The 17,564-nt window shown below is 49.8% G+C and overlaps 2 protein-coding genes across 6 annotated transcripts in view; one reads left to right on the top strand and one right to left on the bottom strand.

The window, feature by feature from the left end:
• Positions 1–13,073, bottom strand: CCT5 (chaperonin containing TCP1 subunit 5). The gene is made up of 11 exons (XM_060634351.2): positions 12,802–13,073; positions 9,781–9,841; positions 9,089–9,253; positions 7,641–7,839; positions 5,870–6,062; positions 5,640–5,789; positions 4,024–4,143; positions 3,254–3,439; positions 2,518–2,655; positions 1,862–2,042; positions 1–359 (listed from the first exon to the last, which is right to left on the bottom strand). Exons 1-11 carry the CDS (start codon positions 12,904–12,906, stop codon positions 232–234), a joined length of 1,626 nt encoding a protein of 541 aa, XP_060490334.1. The 5' UTR covers positions 12,907–13,073; the 3' UTR covers positions 1–231.
• Positions 13,072–17,564, top strand: part of ATPSCKMT (ATP synthase c subunit lysine N-methyltransferase) — a 202,183-nt gene continuing 197,690 nt past the window's right edge. For 3 of the 5 annotated variants that reach the window (XR_009610655.3, XR_009610654.3, XR_009610653.3), the window contains exon 1: positions 13,074–13,373. Coding sequence is in view for 2 of the 5 variants with exons in the window: in XM_060634358.3 (XP_060490341.1) it covers positions 13,358–13,373 (16 nt within the window). In the remaining 3 variants the exon portion in view is untranslated. Of the gene's footprint in view, positions 13,374–17,564 lie in introns of all 5 variants that reach the window. The other 2 variants (XM_060634358.3, XM_060634357.3) reach the window with 2 other exon arrangements.

Genomic DNA, 17,564 nt, shown 5'->3' with positions numbered 1-17,564 from the left:
TTGTTTAAAGAGACTGCTTTAATAGAACAGATACAAAAGCCTGCGAGACCGCATTCCCATAACTGAACTTTCAACAGGAGAACCATGGTAACTAAATAGCTGTTTCTATTATAGCATCTACAGTGTCTGAAAAAAGACACAGTAATAAATAACTGTAGATGCATCACAAGACATCCATTTATTTAATCACAACAGTGAACCTTACTACTACATTTACTCTCAATTTTTTCTTTATTCTTCGGATTCCCCAGGCTTACGGATGTCATCGATCTTCAAAATCATTCTAACCATCTGTGTGGCAAGAGAGATCTGTTGCTTTTTGCCGATCAGAGTTTCTATGACATGCTGTTGCTTCATATCTGGAAAACACAAATAAATGAATTATCCTAAAACATATGTATTTGATATTAACTTGCTCTCATTTTTACAAAGACACTGAAACTTAAAAAAATATAAATCTGGGGACGACTGGGTGAGTCAGTTAAGTGTCTCTTGATTTCCACACAGTCACGATCTCGAGGTTTGTGAATTCGAGCCTCGTGTCGGGTTCTGCACTGACAGCGTGGAGCCTGCTTGGGATTCTGTCTCTGCCCCTCCCCTGCTTGCGTGTATGCTCCCTCTAAAAAAAAAAAAAAAAATTAAAAAAAAAAATTTCTAAAACAAAACCCAAATCCGGAAGAAACCACTCATCCAGCTACATTTTCAGAGGGGTAGTAAGATTCCATTATTCCAGAGGACAGTCTGGAATTTGAACCTGGGTCCCAGAAAGCTGGGGGTGAAGGGGACCTCTCTTCAATGACAAGCCAAAGTGCTAGGTGACTGGCTAAAACCTTTCAGCGACATTTCATCCCACAAAATATTCACTCACATAACTTAGAAAGCCCAATGTAAGTGAAAAAATCAGACTGTATATGAAACAAAATAATTCCAAGAAAGATGCAAACAAATTTCAGCAGAACCAGGCATTCAAGTTAAAGAAAACGTGAATATCTGTCTGACAAAGAGTTGCTGCCGTTATTAAACTCTGCTGGCTGTGAACATGAAAACCAGGACATAGCTGCTGTTCTACATAAAAGCACAGATCATCTGATTCCGTGGGCTGGGAGTGGCTGCAAAAGTGCAGACCTGGGGGTGCCTGGGGGGGCTCAGTTGGTTAAGCATCTGAACTCAGCTCAGGTCCTGATCTCGTGGTTCGAACTCGAACTCCGTATCGGGCTCTGTACTGACAGCTCAGAGCCTGGAGCCTGCTTCAGATTCCGTGGCTCCCTCTCTCTCTGCCCCTTTCCCGCTTGCGTGCTCTCTCTCAAAAACAAACATTTAAAAAAAAAAAAAAAAAAAAAAAAAAAAAAAATGTGGGCCTGGCCCCATTAGTGAGAAATCACTGGCACCACCATTCCAACAAGCTGAAGTGAAATCACCCTCTAAACTACACACATGGCTACGGTCCCAGTACGTCATATCTGAAAACACCCCTGAGTCCTGGACAAAAGCACGAAATAAGCAGACGGCACCAAGTCACCTGCCGGGCTGCTTCCTGTGACATCCAGAACCTACCTGACAGACATCGGTGTTAAAGAGCAAGAGAAGAAGGACTTTCTAAAACCAGAGACTGAAACGGAAGTCACCTTTGGTGTAAGCCAGCGTGCCACAGCTTACTGTTATTAAGGAGTGCCGCGTTACAGGACCAGCAGTCTGACCAAATCCTCAGGTAATCAAACCAAAACATTCTACAACTTAGGACCCGGATATCTGAAGTGCGGAAGTATCGAAGCTCACGGAAGGCACCGCACACCGTGCGGCCAGCAGGAGAGCACCGGTCTTGACCCAGACACGGCCCCACCGGGTTGCGACTGGCTCTCACCGTTTGTTCCCTTGTGCAAACAGTCAATCCCAAGAGCGGGGTTCGTCTCCTTCACTTGTCTGGCTCGGACTTCGGTCATGGTCTGGATGGGATTCATGCCACTATTTTCGGCGAGGGCCATGGGGATGACCTCCAGGGCATCTGCGAACGCCCGCATGGCGTACTGCTCCAAGGTCGGGCACTGGAAGGGTACAGGTAAGCGTGCTTATTAGCAAAAACCAAGACAAAAACCAGCCATTTTGGAAAGGTAAATTAAATCGCATACTTTGAAAACCTAACTCACGAAGAATTCTAAGAATAGGCCGTCTTGATTACTGTTAAACTACCAGAATATTAAAATGTCACGACAGAGTAAGGACGGAGAAGACAGACATGTGAGAGGAGTCTGAAAACAAATCAGCTCTACTTTTAGCTATGACAGTCACGATATTCAATTTATTTGAAACTTCAAATGAGGACACTGAAGACTGGAGAACGGTTACTGTCAAGGCTGGAAAGGTTGAAAAGGCTGAGCAATGCTAGTTTTCGGGAGGCCGCGCCTCAGAACAAGGGCGAGGACCAGGCGCTGCTCACCCACGGCGACGACACTGTTTCCCCCAGTCTGTTCAGTCCCACTGCCTTACGCCTTAGGCCTGGAGGCCCCGCGCGGGTTTTACCTGGTCCGCCTCCTGGCTGACGGCCAAAGCACACGCGATTTCGGCGGCACCTCCGCCATACACGACACGATTATCCCGGATGAGGTTCCGGATGACACACAGGGCATCGTGAAGGGATCGCTTTGCTTCCTCGATGATCTAGGGAAGACAGTTCCGCAGAAGTTAACATTAGCACAATCTAGTGTTTTAGAGTCAAATCCGCAGCGCCTGGTTGAACCTCTGTTTGCCAGGTACCGGCATCAAAGCCACCTTGCTTAGGAACAAATGGAGAGCACGCGCCAGAATGTTCATTACCAGGTGATTTCTGCCGTTCTCCCCCTTTTCTCTGCCACGTGGTTACGTGAACACCAGGCGGAGGCAGCCAGTGACTCATTTCGGGACACGTGGCCACGGGAAGTGGTCAGACGAGCCAAAACCGACCAAGAGACACCTGAGGCCCGTCTCACTGAGGCCGAGGCGGTACAGACCCGCTCTCGAGGGAGGGGGATTAGCAGCGTGGATGCACCTGGGCCCCTACTTCCACCCGAGCGACGCAAAAAAGGCCTGCGTTGCACGAACAGGTAGCACCGAATGTGGTCTTCGGTGATTTTACACCTCGGTGAGCCACGGTTTCTTTGAGAAAAATGATCGCTTTTTGAGAAATGGCACCCGTATCTCAGTCAAACACGTTCTGGGCAAAACCAAGCCCTACACCAAGGGCAGAAAACAATGCAGGGCAAGTCACTAGGATTCTCACCATCTTATTTCCTCCTCTGATGAAAATGGTCACAGCCCTGGAGTTCTTACACTGCTCGATGACCAGCATCTTGTCCTTAGTCGTCCCGAAGGAGATCTCCTTCACGAGCCCGGCGAAGCCCAGCTTCTCAGGGGTCAGCTCTGAGAACCGCGGCACGATCCGCCCTCCTGTCGCGATGGCGATCAACTAGGCGGGGTGGGTCGGGGGAGGAAGGCGCTGGTGAGCACTGGGCTCTCACGATCAGACCGCAGAGGAGCCAAACTCCACCCAGGGCTACCTTGTGCCCGAACTGCAATCCACTCTAGCCTCAAATTTCAAGGTCAACCCAAGAAGGCCTATGAAATGAGTGGGTTTCTGAGGAGCCGGTGTCTCGGGGCGACGCCACCACCCTCCGTAGCACCGTGTCCTGACCGGATCGCACCCTGGCTGCGGTGAGGGCCGAACCTGCCCCGGGGCACGGACCACGTGTGGGACGGTGGTCGGCGTGTGGCTGACACACCAGTGGGTAAGCAGGTGTCCCTGCCTCAGAGCGCCAAGTGGGACGACACACGGAAAGCATTTCTAAATCCCACGGAACACCAGAAACTCGCAGCACTGTGGCTGAAATAGAGAAAGATCGCAGCACTCTCCTCTCTCCCCGCTGGCCCTCTGTCTGTGGAGCCTTGACACTGTGGTTGTTCACGGCAACTGCTCCCCAAGCAGGCCCCCAGCACGCACAGGCATCGAGCCTGAGCCCTGCGTTCGGAAGTCTCTTCCCACGAGCCGCCTACCTCTATTTCCGGTCCTCCTACCCAACGCACCGCAGGCAAGTTATTCTGAAGAAGTAAATGATTGGCTTCGTCGTCGAAGCCCCATTGGCAAATGGCTAGGTTAGCGCCGGTTTCTTTTATCTGCGGGGGAGAAAAATGCCCATCACGTTAGTAAGTATTCCTTGTGCTCGGGGAAAAAGATGAGGCGCACAGAGGGACGTGCAAGGTGGGAGCGTTAAAATAAAGCAGAGAAAAGAGAAGGAAGGAAGCACAGAAGTGTCTACCTTCTGTCAGGCCCAAATCCCAAATAATGAGCAAGTATCAAAGGGAATCACTTCAGTTCTTGATATGCTTTAAGAATCAGTACTTCAGGGGCACCTGGGTGCTCACTCAGTTAAGCATCAGACTCTATTTCGGCTCAGGTCATGATCTCACACTTCGTGAGTTCGAGTCCGGCTCTCTGCTTTTCCTTCTTCCGTGACCCTCTGTCCGTTAACAGCCGACTCGTTCCTGCACATTCCTCGCTTCTGCCACGTTCTCCCCGGGGGCCAACCCTGGTTGTCCCCCGGAAACCAGCCTGCCTCAGCATTTGTCCTCACACGGCTCTTTCTCCTCCCTCGTGCCCCTCACAAGTACCTACAACGTTCCTCTTTGGGCCATTCCTTTTCTTTAAAAACATGCAGCCCACCACCTTCCTGTCATCATCCCCAGCAACCTGCATATCCACCAACACACCTATCCGATTCCCTCGGCCTCTCAGGTCCTGCCACCTTGTCGCCCCGGGCACCCTGCCTGGCATTTCCACCGCAGCCTTGTAGCCCAGGTGACGGGTCTTCAGCCCCTCCGACCTCTCAGCGTGCCAACCCTGCTCCTGCCTCAGGGCCTCTGCACACGCTGTCCGCCCCAGCTTACCCCAGCTGGGTAAGTGCCCCTCCCCCAGGCAGGTGGGTCTCTGCCTGAGAGGCCCCGTCTTTAGCACGGCCCCTACCCACCACCCCCTTACTCTGGGCCGCAAGAGCAAGGGCTCTACTTTGGTCGCTGCTGTGTCTCAGGTCCCTACGACGGTGCCTGGTATGAGGTAGGCAGAGACACAGATCACGCAGGAGCAGACGAACCCAACTCCCCCCCTGAAGGGAGACATCCACGTAACTTGTTGCCTATCTGTCACGAGGCACGTTTCCACCGATACCCACGTCCACGTAGCCCTGTGTGCGGATGCTGGAAGCCCCCAAGGACAGAGGCCCAAAGAGGAACCACTGTCAGGGAACGCACGCTTATTAGCAGCCCGAGGAGGAGAGTTGAGCTGTTTATACCCTGAACATACGAGCTTGGCTTCGATGTGTCCGGGACAGTATCGTAAAATCAACAGCACAGCTCGAAGGTCACGGAGCCAATTCTCTGAGGCGCTCCAGACACGTGACCATTTCGTGAATCGGGTCTCTTCCCCCTTAAGCCTTTCTGTGCCACCTGATTTCTTCTCGCCGTGAATGCTGGTTACTCTTCTAACTTAAAAGTGAAAAAAGGGGGCTCACACCGACACAGCATCTGCAGCCACGCGCTGAAGAATCAAGACGGTAAAGGTGAGGGCCACGTTACCACCTACAGACCTACCTCACGAAAGCTAGGGGAAGACTTACTTGCTGAATCATCTCTTCAAACTTCTCCTTTTCGTATTTCTGAAGGGCTTTATAATCTTCCACAGAGGTCACGTCCAGCTTATGCTTGGTCTTTGGTTTTGGCGGTTCAAAAGGACACGTGAGGATCGCAATCTTGGCATTTTCCACTTGCTGTGGGGACAAAGAGGATCTTTCAATTCGGGGATTTAGGAGTGAAAAACAGCGTGAAGCCGTGCAGGACACGGACTCACTTTTGGCATCTGTGGGTGACTGAAATCCTTGTCCACGATCACGCCCTTGATAAGTTTCGTGTCCTCCAGCCTCCCGCCCACTTTGCCTTCCACTTTGATGAGCTCGAAGTCCACGTCTCTGCGCTGCATGTCTGCTACGGTGAGGACAGCGTTCACAGCGATCTCAGCCATCTGCCGGTGACAGCTGTTAACCCTGATGAAAACAAAGAGCAACCTTTCACTCCACTGCGGCCACAGCAGGACCCAGAACGTAACGTGGCAACTCAGATACGTCTTATAAAACGAAGGGCGCTCAGACTCTGTAGACAGCTATGCCACTAGAACCTGCACTTTCGACAGTCTGGGGCAGGGGTTCTCAAGCTGGGATCCACAGAACCCAGAGAGAGCCATAAACTGGGACGGGAGAAAGCGACATCTCGTGTAAATGGGGTGCAGCATTCAGTAAGAAGCCAGAGGACTCCACGTGGCTGCTTCCCTTGCAGGAATTTCCACCAACATCAGTTCCGGGCGGGGGCGGGGTGGGGTGGGGATCTTTTTTGAAAACTTTGAAACATCTGAATAAATTGCTCAATAAATTTACTTTTGGTTCTGGAAAAACTGCAAGGGAAATTTAATACTTGAAACAGTGCATGAAATCTCAACTCATCTTAGAGAAAAGATAACGGGGAAACCGTAAATGTTAGTATCCTAAGTGATTTATAACTTGCCTCACGCTATGTTTGGCCGCTGTCAGTTGTTTTGAACATTTTCTGTAGTAAAGACCTATAGATACGTGGATTTTACAAAGACTTACAAATATAACAAGATCAACTTACAAAGCAATGATAAGATTCGTGCACTTCAACTAGGACACTTTCCTTTCAGGAGAACAATAGTGCGCCGTGACAGAGACCATCCCGGTGGCCCCCTTGCCTAGCAGCTGGTCTCAGCACCCGTGTAAGAGGGCACCTGGCACCCAGCACATTCTAGCACAGCACGGCGGCAGAGGCTTTTCCCTAGGGGTGGAGAGGGCCACAATTTTGTTGCACTTCCCCTGACCTCTGAATCAAGGCCATGCCTTTTTGCTAAAACTACCACACAAATTAAAGTTTAAAATGTTTCTCACCCTGATCTTGATTCGAAAAACCAGTAATAAAGCTCCTCATACTAGAATTTTTATGCTACATCGTGCCAAGAGCCCACAGGTCTCCATTATTGTTCAAATAAGTGTGTCTTTTGGCCGAGGCTGCTTTGGGTCTCCAGAGGACAGGGACTGTGTCTCTGTGCCCTTAAGATGTGGCAGCAGGCCTGGTAAATAGCAGGCATTATGCAAGCGTGGAAAACACCCCATGTAAGTCACTTTCACGACTGCCCCTTCTCACTAAATTAAGATTCTGGACCAGTAACTTGCTTGGTCAATAATGAAAAGTAGAGCCTCTCCTCCTGAATGGCTTCCTAGCAAAGAAATGGTAGAAGGTGTTCTGAAGGCTAACATTCCCCAAGTAGGACCATTTATTTCTGCTTGACTGCTAAATCAAAGCCCTGGATCTCTTACAAATACTGAGAGGATTTAATACCCAAGCCTGGAACTTCAGTTTCCAACTACAACACAAGATGCATGTGGCTACACCTGTATTAGAAACAAAGCAAAGCAAAATAACGACAAAAGCGGAAAGAAGTTCATCGAGTCCGCATGAAGCTCCGTGCGATCGTTATAAAAGGAGGTTTTTAGCAATAAGCACACACGTTTTGCTTCCTCTAGAAGCGCTGAAGAACCGTATTGTAAACGTACACTTTGGAGCCCAGCGTGGTTTTTGCTGTCTGGATCAGGGGCTCAGTGTCCTTCATGTCAACGAGGACGCTATCGCTGATCTTGTCCAGGTGCTCGATGGCAATGCGGGCGGCCTGTTCATAGCCGTCGGCGATCCTGATCGGGTGAATGCCGCGGTCCAGCAACTGCTCGGCTTCCTCCAGCAGGGCGCCGGCCAGGACTGCAGACAAGACAGCGCACAACCACGTCAGGCAAGCACTGACACTTACACCATCGATACCAATTAGATGCTACACCCTGGAAATGTGAAGGGTCCAAAATTAAGGCAAAAGGATCTGGGAGGCTGTTTTTTTAAAAGGGAGATTCTGGTTTTGCTTCTAGCAAAGATCTAACAGGTCACCCCTTATAAACGGATGTTCAGCTCTCAGTGATGGAGTGATGGACAAAACGTTAAGTGAAGAACGTAACCTAAGAATGTTTAAGGGCAAAAATCTGGTGTTTCCCGAGCCAAGGATTTCATTTTAAGATTTTTTAAAGTAATCTCTACACCTAATGCGGACTTGAACTTACAACCCTGAGGTCAAGAACTGCATGTTCTACCAACTGAGCCGGCCAGGCGCCCTGCCAGGAGAGGGATTTCTAGTCAGTAAAATTTGTGCTGGTGATAAGAGAATTTACATATGATATGCTTATGGTTTATCCTCCCCACCACCTTCCTTCCTCCTGTTATTTAAGGGCCACAAAGATGATGATCTTTGTTTCAATACTGCTATACTCCAAGCACGTCCATAACAGTGCTTGGTTCCCAACAAACACTTGCTGAATAAATGAATTCAAACCTCATCTGCAGAAAAGGTAACGTTAAAGCTATTTCTCTTCCATCTTCCCCATCTCTAACTATATCAGAACTTCAGAGAAAGCGTAAGAACATTCAAATGAATCGCTTACTGATTAACACTATTTTGCCACATTTGTTTTCTCTACGAACCCACACCTATTCCCTTCAACTATGTGAGAGGCGCAGAAATCATGACACGTCTCAGCTGTAAGCTAAGATACGAGGGCAATCTCCCTAGCGCTCTAACATACCTGTCACACTCAGGACACTTAACAGGGCACTACTCTGCGATGCACGATCCACAAATCCTCCCATGTATCCCAAACACCCCCCCCAGTTTAAATAAAGAAAAAGCCCGCATCCGATCAAGTGTTCTGCATTACAGTCGCGTGTCATTTCTCTTTGGCTCCCCTGATCTAGAAGAGCCGCTTAACTCTCCCCTGAAGAACTGTCCTGTTGTTCCAGGACAAGGACTTCTGAAGAGTCTGGGCCGCTTGTATTTCGGCGTGTCCTTCAACTTGGATTTGTGCAACAGTCTTCTCATGATCTGATTCAGAGCAAACGCTCTTGGCAGGGGGGCGTGACTTTAAGGAATGCCTCTCAAACAAGTAAGGATAATGTGCTTTCTTACCAACCACTCCCGTGGTCCCATCTCCAATTTCATCATCCTGTGATTTGGACAGTTCAACCATCAGCTTGGCAATCTGGTGATCGACGTCCATCATGCTTAAAATGGTAGCACCGTCGTTAGTCACCGTCACATCGCCATCTTTGTCCACCATCATTTTATCAAGCCCTAGGAAGACAGCAACGTTTAGAATGACATTATGCAAAAAACAACAACAAAAAAACAAAAAAAGCCCCCCCAAAACAAAACCAAACAAAAATGCAATCTGCACCAAAAACCAAAAAAAAAGGCTAGACCTCTTGACCCAATGCCTATTTACAGAATTTATCAGAAAAATTCAGCATACGTAAGAGTATCTGTGTGCAGACATTTTTGCAATGGCGAGTACAAAACCACCTAAAGGGCTAAAACTAGAGAAATGGGGGTGAGGAGCATCAGTAATGTATTAATTACAAAAATGACAGCCCTGATGTGGAAAATGCTAATAAAATGTTAAAAGAAGAAAAAAACCTCTGGCCTAAAATTGTACGTGCACTTACAAACGTGTTTAAAGCCTGAAATACACAAAACAAGTGTGTTAGTGCCGGAGGCCTAGGACGCCCCCTGCTCCACGTCCCAAATTTCTATAAAAGGGTTCCATCAACTCTCCACGATTTAGACATAACACGCATTAACACAGAATGGTAGTCTCTTACCATTTGGTCCAAGTGATGTTCTCATTGTGTTTGCTACAGCTTTTGCTGCCATGATATGAGACTAAATGAAAGACACAGAAAAGGTTCCAGTTACAAATAACTTTAATAATTCAGTGATTTTCTTTAAAGTTTATTTTTATTTATTTTGAGAGAGAAAGAGAGTGAGCACAAGAGGGAGAGAGCAGAAGAGACAGCGAGAGCATTCCACGCTGGCACCCCCCGACACGGGGCTTGAACTCAGGAACCATGAGATCATGACCTGAGCTGGAGTCAAGAGTCAGATGTTTAACCGACTGAGCCACCCACCCAGGCCCCCCAATTTTTAATAGTTAGAAGCATACACTTGATGATTATAAAATCCAATCATACAGAACAGTTTCTGTTCTCCAGAAGCTTCTGCATTTAAGAGGCAACACCCAAGTCTAAACCTTGGCGTGATAACAACCACCAGCTTTAGTAGGTAATTCTTACGCAAAAGAACGAGAGCCTAGAGCTTTAACTCCCAGCACACCTACGAGGCAGGTTCTCTTATCTGCCCCACTTCACAGCAGGTGTGGTCTGACGGGACAGGGACAGGCCTTGCAAGACCGTCCTGCAATGCTAGCCTCATGTGAAGAGTCCAGAGGTACACGTACAGCCCCTTGAACCGGCATACTAGGCTTACTGCAGAAATAGACCCAGAAATTGACCGCTGAGTCAATACACAACCCACAGGTGAAAAGTCACCCTTGCCATCTGCCAAGGGCATCGACAGCTAACTCAATGGAAACCTGCAAGCATCCTTTCCTGCTTGCACACACGATCAGCAGTGTGTTTTTTCTGCAGATGCTGTTTCCTTCGTTCCTAGTCTTGCTGTCACCAGCCTGGCCTGGCTCCACAGCACCCTACAGAAATCCGGGGTCTCTGATCTCACCTCCTGTCCTTTAGGTCCATCCGACGCCCAGCTAACTCACCCATTTTCCTCAACCGTGTCATCTGCCGGTCCCCAAACCTCCAATGACTCCCTAGTGCCTCAACATGGAGTCTGAAAGCTTCAGTTTTTCTTCAATGCCCCCCACAATCTGAGACCTAGTTCCCTTCCAGTGACGGTGGCGGTCCACGTGTCCCCCCCACATATGCCCTCTGATCCTTGAAGCGCTAATGCACCGAAGGCCCTCCAGTCATCAAAACGCTGACCGACACGGAACGCGGTTCAAATGCCCATGATCCGCGGAGCCCTCCCTAGTCACTGCATCTGGCAGCTGAGACAAGACACAGAGTTCACGGATCGGTGACAATACTGGTAACCACGAAAATACACTTTGCCCGACCTGTCAGCGTAATGGACTTTTTAGAGGAAGGTAATCACAGGTAAGCCGCTCTCAACCAGGGAGGATTCTGTCCCTCAGCAGCCCCCTGGCAATGCCTGCAGACATCGCTGGTTCTAACAAATGGGGTGGGGGCCGCTAACAGCACAAAGTGGGCACAGGCCCGTCGGCTGCTCCGCGTCCGACAGAGGACAGGCCCCCACAACAAAAAGAACGACCTGGCCCCGAATGCTAACCCTGCCGATGCTCCGAAGTCCGGCTTTGGAGTCAGCCAGGGTGGGCTTGAATCATGGCCCCGTTCTGGATCAGCTCTGCCACCTTACCCGCTCCGGGGCCACGCTTGCAGCTGGCACCCCAATACCTACCTCCGAGCGTGGGGATCGTGTGATGCAGAGTGCGAGTGCCCGTTAACTAGCTAGCCTGACAGCTCACGCACAACACGTAGCTGCTGTCGTGCTGTTACGCACGAGGTACCGGAGGGTGTGTTCTCTGCTGGTTCCTCGAAACGAACGATGAAGCGGCGTAGGTGACACGAGCGCTCGAGTATCCACCGCAGGTCGAGCACCGTGTGGCCCCTGCCTACGTTGCCCCGTCCGGTCCTCATCCCCAGCTCCACAGAGGCGTGCTGCCCCCGCCGAGAAAGGAGGTTCAGAGAGGCTGTGCAGCCTGTCCCAAGGCCAACAGCGAGGGAACTCTACGGTTTCTTCGTCTGTTTCAACAGGCTTGGGCTCACCTGGACTCCTGGCGGTTCAACGCCTCTGGTCTTTCTTAGCCCCTGTGGTCCACCAGACCCTACTTTCTGAAGCACGCTTCTTCTCCTACCTCAACCGCGGGCCTGCTCAAAACCCCCTCAAGGGCTCCCTCCTTCCAGGCATAACATCTTGACTGTGGGGCATTCGAGGGCTTCCTCCTTTGGGGCCCTACCGTTCACTGGGACTGGACTGTGCTCCTTCCAAACCGGATGGCTCTTCTGCCCTACAACGTGCCACGCGTTCTGCCCAGCTTTCGGCTTTTGCTGTCCCTTCTCCCCCAGGTGCTAGCGCGCTCCCTCTCGCATTCAAAGCAGTGACGCCATCCCCCATCACAAGCCAGTCTCCACTAAACGTCTCTAGCACACCCTCCAACTTTTAGCTGCATCCGTAACTGGTGATTCCAGTCACACGCTGCCTTGTGTTACGGTCACTGGTGTCCACTTTCCACTCTGGCGGTGGTAAGTTTCTGCGTTAAAAGCACACGTTTTTAATTTTCACGACACCGCATCCAGTAACACGCCACGCATTACAAGAAATTACTCTATAAGCGACCAAGTCTTTAAGGAGTGACCAGAAAACGAACGGCATCCTCATGGGCTATTGTTTCTCTCGCAGCCGGATGACCTGAGAATGACCTCTGCCTTTCCCGATGGAAACACCGTAAGGAACGACCACAGGCTGGAGAAGCGATCGGAGACGCGGGCTCAGAGCCTAGGACTTGAACCCGCCCCACCCAACGCTGAAGGGCGCCAGCGGCTCCACCCCAACTCCCCAACCGGGATTAAAGGCTTCTACATCGGCCTCTCCCGAGCTAAAGGAGCGGGGTGCAGGGCCGAAGACGAGAGGGGATCCCCGACCTTTCCGGGGAGCACATGGCTGAACCGCTCCCATGCTTGCGCAGGCGCAGAGCCGCGGGCTTCGGCCGCCTCCCCTCATCCCACCGCCAGCGTCCGTCCCGTTACCTTGAGGGCCTCAAGTCCCATAAGGCGAGACTTGCGATCCTGATCCTTGATGATGAGGAAAGGGCGCCCATATTCATCGAAGGCGAGGGTCCCGACCGACGCCATGGTGCGGCAGCAGTGGCTACTTTCCCCAGACCGGCGGAGTCCGCTCCGGAACCGAGAGCACGCCTTCCGCTCGCGGGAGGGCGCCACAGCGCGCGCGTGCGCAGTCCGGGCGCGCGAGACTTATTTTTCACGCGAGACTAGTTTAACGCCACACCGTAGCTTCTGGAATCAGGGGCCTTAGGGAACGTCTATCGTCCAGGACCCTGTCGGGGAGAGGAAGCGCGAAGACGCGGACGGGAACTTAAAACCCTCCAGCCGAGAGCAGATCGAGCTCATCTGCTAAAGCTTCACGCTCGAGAGTTTCTGGGCAGGGGGCCCCAACGAGGAACTCGTTTCGTCACGCCGTTAGTTTCTCCCTCCGTGCCCCCCTCCCCGGCTCGGAGGAGATGGTAGAACCCACTTCCGGATTTCCACCCTCCCAGCCCCGCCTCCGGCCGCAGGAAATCTCGCGATGGAGGGAGGAGGCGGTGAGCCGGCGGGCGCGGCGGGCTGCCGGGGTGGCGGGGCCGGGCTTCACGTCGGGCTCCTGGCGGGGCGGGAGTGGGAGCCGCCGGCCGCAGCCCTGGCTCGGAGTCTGGCGTGCGGGGCGCGGCCCGCAGTGCGCGCGCTGGTACCCGCGTCTAGCTGCCCGGAGCTGTTCTGAGCGCCTTAGGGCGAGCGACTCCCGGCGTGTGCAGCGCGATCTTCTGAGTTGACCGGAGTGCCCCCGTGTGGGTGGGGATCCGCGTGGCCCCTTGCCAGCCGGGTCTCGGTGGGCAGTAGCCTCTTTGTGCCTCAGTTACCTTGCTTGCAAAAATAGCAATGGGAACCGTACTGTCTGCCTTGCACGGCTCCTGAAAGGATTCGGGGGGAGCAGTGCCGGGCCCTTAGCGAGTTCCGTGTAAGTGTTCGTTGAAGAAATCCTCATTGTGCACATCGTCCAGTAACTTGGCCAACGTCAGACAGTAAGAAGCAAGATGGTGTAGCGCTAAGGGTCCCACTCCAAAGCCCCGCTTTGTGCTGCCTTGTTGATCTTCCCTGGCCATTCTATCTCCCCAATTACTCTGTCCTCTAAATAGCTTCTGCCGCCTTTTCTTGAGAACACTGATCATGAGCTAATTCTTTACAGGCTTTGATTCGGCCACAAAAAAAAGTACAGGTGACCTTTGAATAACGTGGGCGTTTGGGGTGCTGGTGCTGTCTACACCTGTGCAGTCAGACCTGTGCAGTCTAAATCCACCTATAACTTTCGACTCCAGCCCAGCCCCCCCCCCCCGCCCAAATTTTACTAACAGCCCATTGGTCAGAAGTCAGCGTTTTTGTTTGTATGTTATATGCCGTGTTCTTATGATAAAATAACCTAGAGGCGAGGTGTTATTAAAATCATAAAAGAAAATGAATTTGCAGTACTCTATGAAAAAAAAAATCCACCTGTAAGTGGATTTGCGTAGCTCAAACCCGTGTTGTTGAAGGGTCAAGTGTACTGATGTTCGGATCTTGGAAACATTACGCTAAGTGAAGGAAGCCATTCCTAAAAGACCACATACTGTATGAGTCCACTTCTGTGAAAGTCCAGAATAGGAACCCTAGGGACAGAAAGTCAGTTAGTGGTTGCTTAGGGCTAAGGTGTGAAAGGAAAGGTGTGAAAGTCAGTTAGTGGTTGCTTAGGGCTAAGGTGTGAAAGGAAAGGTGGGGGGTGATAGGTAAAGCTTAAGGGTAATGAGAATGTTTTTAAAATTGACTGTGGTGATGGTGACATCTATCTATGAATATACTGAAAACTTTAGGATCATATATGTTAAATGGGCACATTGTGTGGCATATGAGTTACATCTCAATAAAGCTGTTAAAAACTATGGATCTCTTCCCAAGCATAGTATTGAGACTGACAATAGTAGCCAACATTTATCACTTTCTCCTTTAGAGCACTAAGTGCTTTATCTGTCTTATTTTTTTAAGTGTTCTACTAATCCTGTGAGGATAGTATTATTTCTGAATTTTACAAGCGAAGAATCTGAGCCTTGGCAAAAACTTATCTAATGTTTCACACTAGTTGAGTTCTGTGACTCCAGAACTTTATGACTCAAATCCTTTTAACCACTGTACTGTATAATTGGAATGCCCACAGGATAATTTTACAGAGGCATGGCAGATGGTGCTTTGACTTTTTAAAAGACAGGCAAATGCATGACTATTGCTATAGCATGTAAATTCCTCCCTACGATGCTGATAAGTATAACACAATGTATTTAAAACCTTTGCTCTTCATCAAACACCGTCCCCACCTAAACTTTACCTTTTATCTTACCTCCAGCACCAGCAGCAGACTTTTGTTGTTCTTGTTTCTGAGTTGGTTTTCCACTGTATAACCAGACTTAAAAGTCACTTTAGGAGTGCCTGGGTGGCTCAGTCAGTGGAATGTCCCACTCTTGATTTTGGCTCAGGTCATGATCACACGGCAGTGGGACCGAGCCCTGGGTTGTGTTCCTCGCTAAGCTTGGAGCCTGTTTGAGATGCTCTCTCGCTCGCTCTCGCGCTCTCTCTCTCCCCCTCCCCCCTTCTGCTTGTGGGTATGTGGGCCCTGTCTCTAAAGTAAAAAACAAAACAAAGCTCACTTTAGGGGACCTCAGGTGTCCGGAACGAAGCTCTACTGTGCGTGAGATGTTGGTGATTGGTCGGTTGCCCTGGAGCAGTGACTCACTGCAGTGGGCCAGCTTTTCGTGTGTCCTGTGTTCACACCTGTACCTCACAAAGTCGTAACAGATCACCACATTTCATGAGTGTGGTAGGCAGACCCCCCAAATACGTCCATGTCCTAATCCTTGGAACCGGTGAATACGTTACATGAGAGAATCTGCAGATGGGTTGAAGTTAGGACTTTGAGATGGGGAGATTCTGCTGGCTTGTCTGGATGCGCCCACTGTCATCACAGGGTCCCTATAAAGAAAAGGGAGGGGTGCCTGGGTGGCTCATTCGGTTGAGCGCCTGATTCTTGATTTCAGCTCAGGTGGTGGACTCATGGTTGTGAGTTCGAGCCCCGTCTTGGGCTCTGTGCTGACGATGTGGAGCCTGCTTGGGATTCTTTCTCCCTTTCTCCCTGCCCCTCTCCTACCTAAGCTTGCTCTCTCAAAATAAACAAACAGATATAAAAATAAAGGGGGGAGGCAGGAGAGTCGGAAGGAGGTATCCTGATGGAAGCAGAGGTTGGGGTGACATGGGGCCACTGGCCCAGGAATGCAGGTGGCCTCTAGAAGCTGGAAAAGGCAAGCGAACCTATCCCACCATAGAGCCTCCAGAAGGAACCCAGTGCTTCCAACCCATTTCAGATAGCTGACCTCCAGACCTGTATGATAATGAGCATGTGTTGTTTTAACCTTCTGAGTTTGTGCTGGTTTCCTACTGCAGCCTTGGGAATGGAATCCCTTGGGCGCTTTGAATGGCTTACTGATTCCCGCAGCCATGAGTAAGAACATCTTCGAATGACCAGAATCCGGTGTCCTCCCTCTTACTGTCTTCTGTTTCTTATGATTCCTGTGTTTCTGGCCTTGTCTTCTCTACTACACCAAGCTGCTTTAGGGCAGCCTTGCTCCCTGTAGGGTTCAGCATCTAGCCAACTGTGGATAAATAATAACGGCAACGGGCCCTGTTGTGCTGGGCAATGTTCTAAGTGGGTCCCCTAGTTTCATCCGCGTGGTGACTCTAATCCCCGTGAGTCAGATGAGCAAACTGAGGTTCAGAGAGGCGAAGGATCGTACCGTTGGCAAGGTGCAGAGCCCAGGTCCTAACCTTGGGGGTTGTGCTCTTGATGTGTCCTTCCCCCTCAATCAATTTCAAAATGAAATCAATTTCAGTCTCCAGAACTTGAGATTCTCCTGAGGATGTATTTTATTTTCTTAACGTTTATTTACTTTGAGAGAGTGTGCACACATGGGAGGAGGGGCGGAGAGAGAGAGGGAGAGAGAGAGAATCCCGAGCAGACACCATGCTCCGTGCAGAACCCGACACACTCATGAACTGTGAGATCACAACCTGAGCCAAAAGCAAGAGTTGGACGCTCAACCGACTGAGTCACCCAGGCACCCCAAGAATGTATTTTAAAGGGTAAAACTCAAGAGGAGGATAGATCATTCATTTCTCTGTTTTCAGTGATTGGAGTTTGCTTTCTTTCATATTGGTGCATTGAAATGATTATTTTATCTTTTGTTCTTTTTGGGTCTTTTTAAAAAATCTTTTCATTATCATACTTAGTTTTTTTTTTAGTGGAACCTGATTTTGGTCTCTGGTTACTTGAAAATCGTATTAGTGCAACTGGGTTATGGATGCCTAACCCGTTTTGATGTGGGATCTTTGCATCTTATTTAAAATAAGGCAGTAATTAGACATTTTAGTGCTTATTTGTGAGGCTCTGTTCTAAACCGTAAAAGTATAGTTCATGGTTAACATCTGTATTAATGGATGTTTTGAATTCATAAAATGCTAAATAGAGATGAACACATTGTTTTCTAAGGATGACTCAAAAAAATCATTATGTTGGAAGCAAAGGATTTTAGTTTTCTATTAGATTTAAAGAATTTTCTGTAAAACACATTACTTTAGTTGATAGAATTTGGAACTCAGTGTGGAATCCTTCGTTTGTAAGTTAGATTGTATTCAGCTAAGTTATTCTTTACACAGTACGA

This window comes from Panthera onca, chromosome A1, assembly GCF_046562875.1.
Source record: "Panthera onca isolate mPanOnc1 chromosome A1, mPanOnc1 haplotype 2, whole genome shotgun sequence".
In the NCBI taxonomy this organism is placed as follows: Eukaryota; Metazoa; Chordata; class Mammalia; order Carnivora; family Felidae; genus Panthera; species Panthera onca.
Note: the sequence above shows the minus strand (reverse complement) of the source record. Positions and strands in the feature narration are given on the sequence as shown.

Coding starts and splice junctions, on each gene's coding strand:
- CCT5 (XM_060634351.2), bottom strand. CDS start 12,906: ATGGCGTCGGTCGGGACCCTCGCCTTCGATGAATATGGGCGCCCTTTC. Junction 9,842..12,801: donor TGGGACTTGAGGCCCTCAAG/GTAACGGGACGG, acceptor TCTTTCATTTAG/TCTCATATCATGGCAGCAAA. Junction 2,656..3,253: donor TCAGAGGAGGAAATAAGATG/GTGAGAATCCTA, acceptor TGTCTTCCCTAG/ATCATCGAGGAAGCAAAGCG.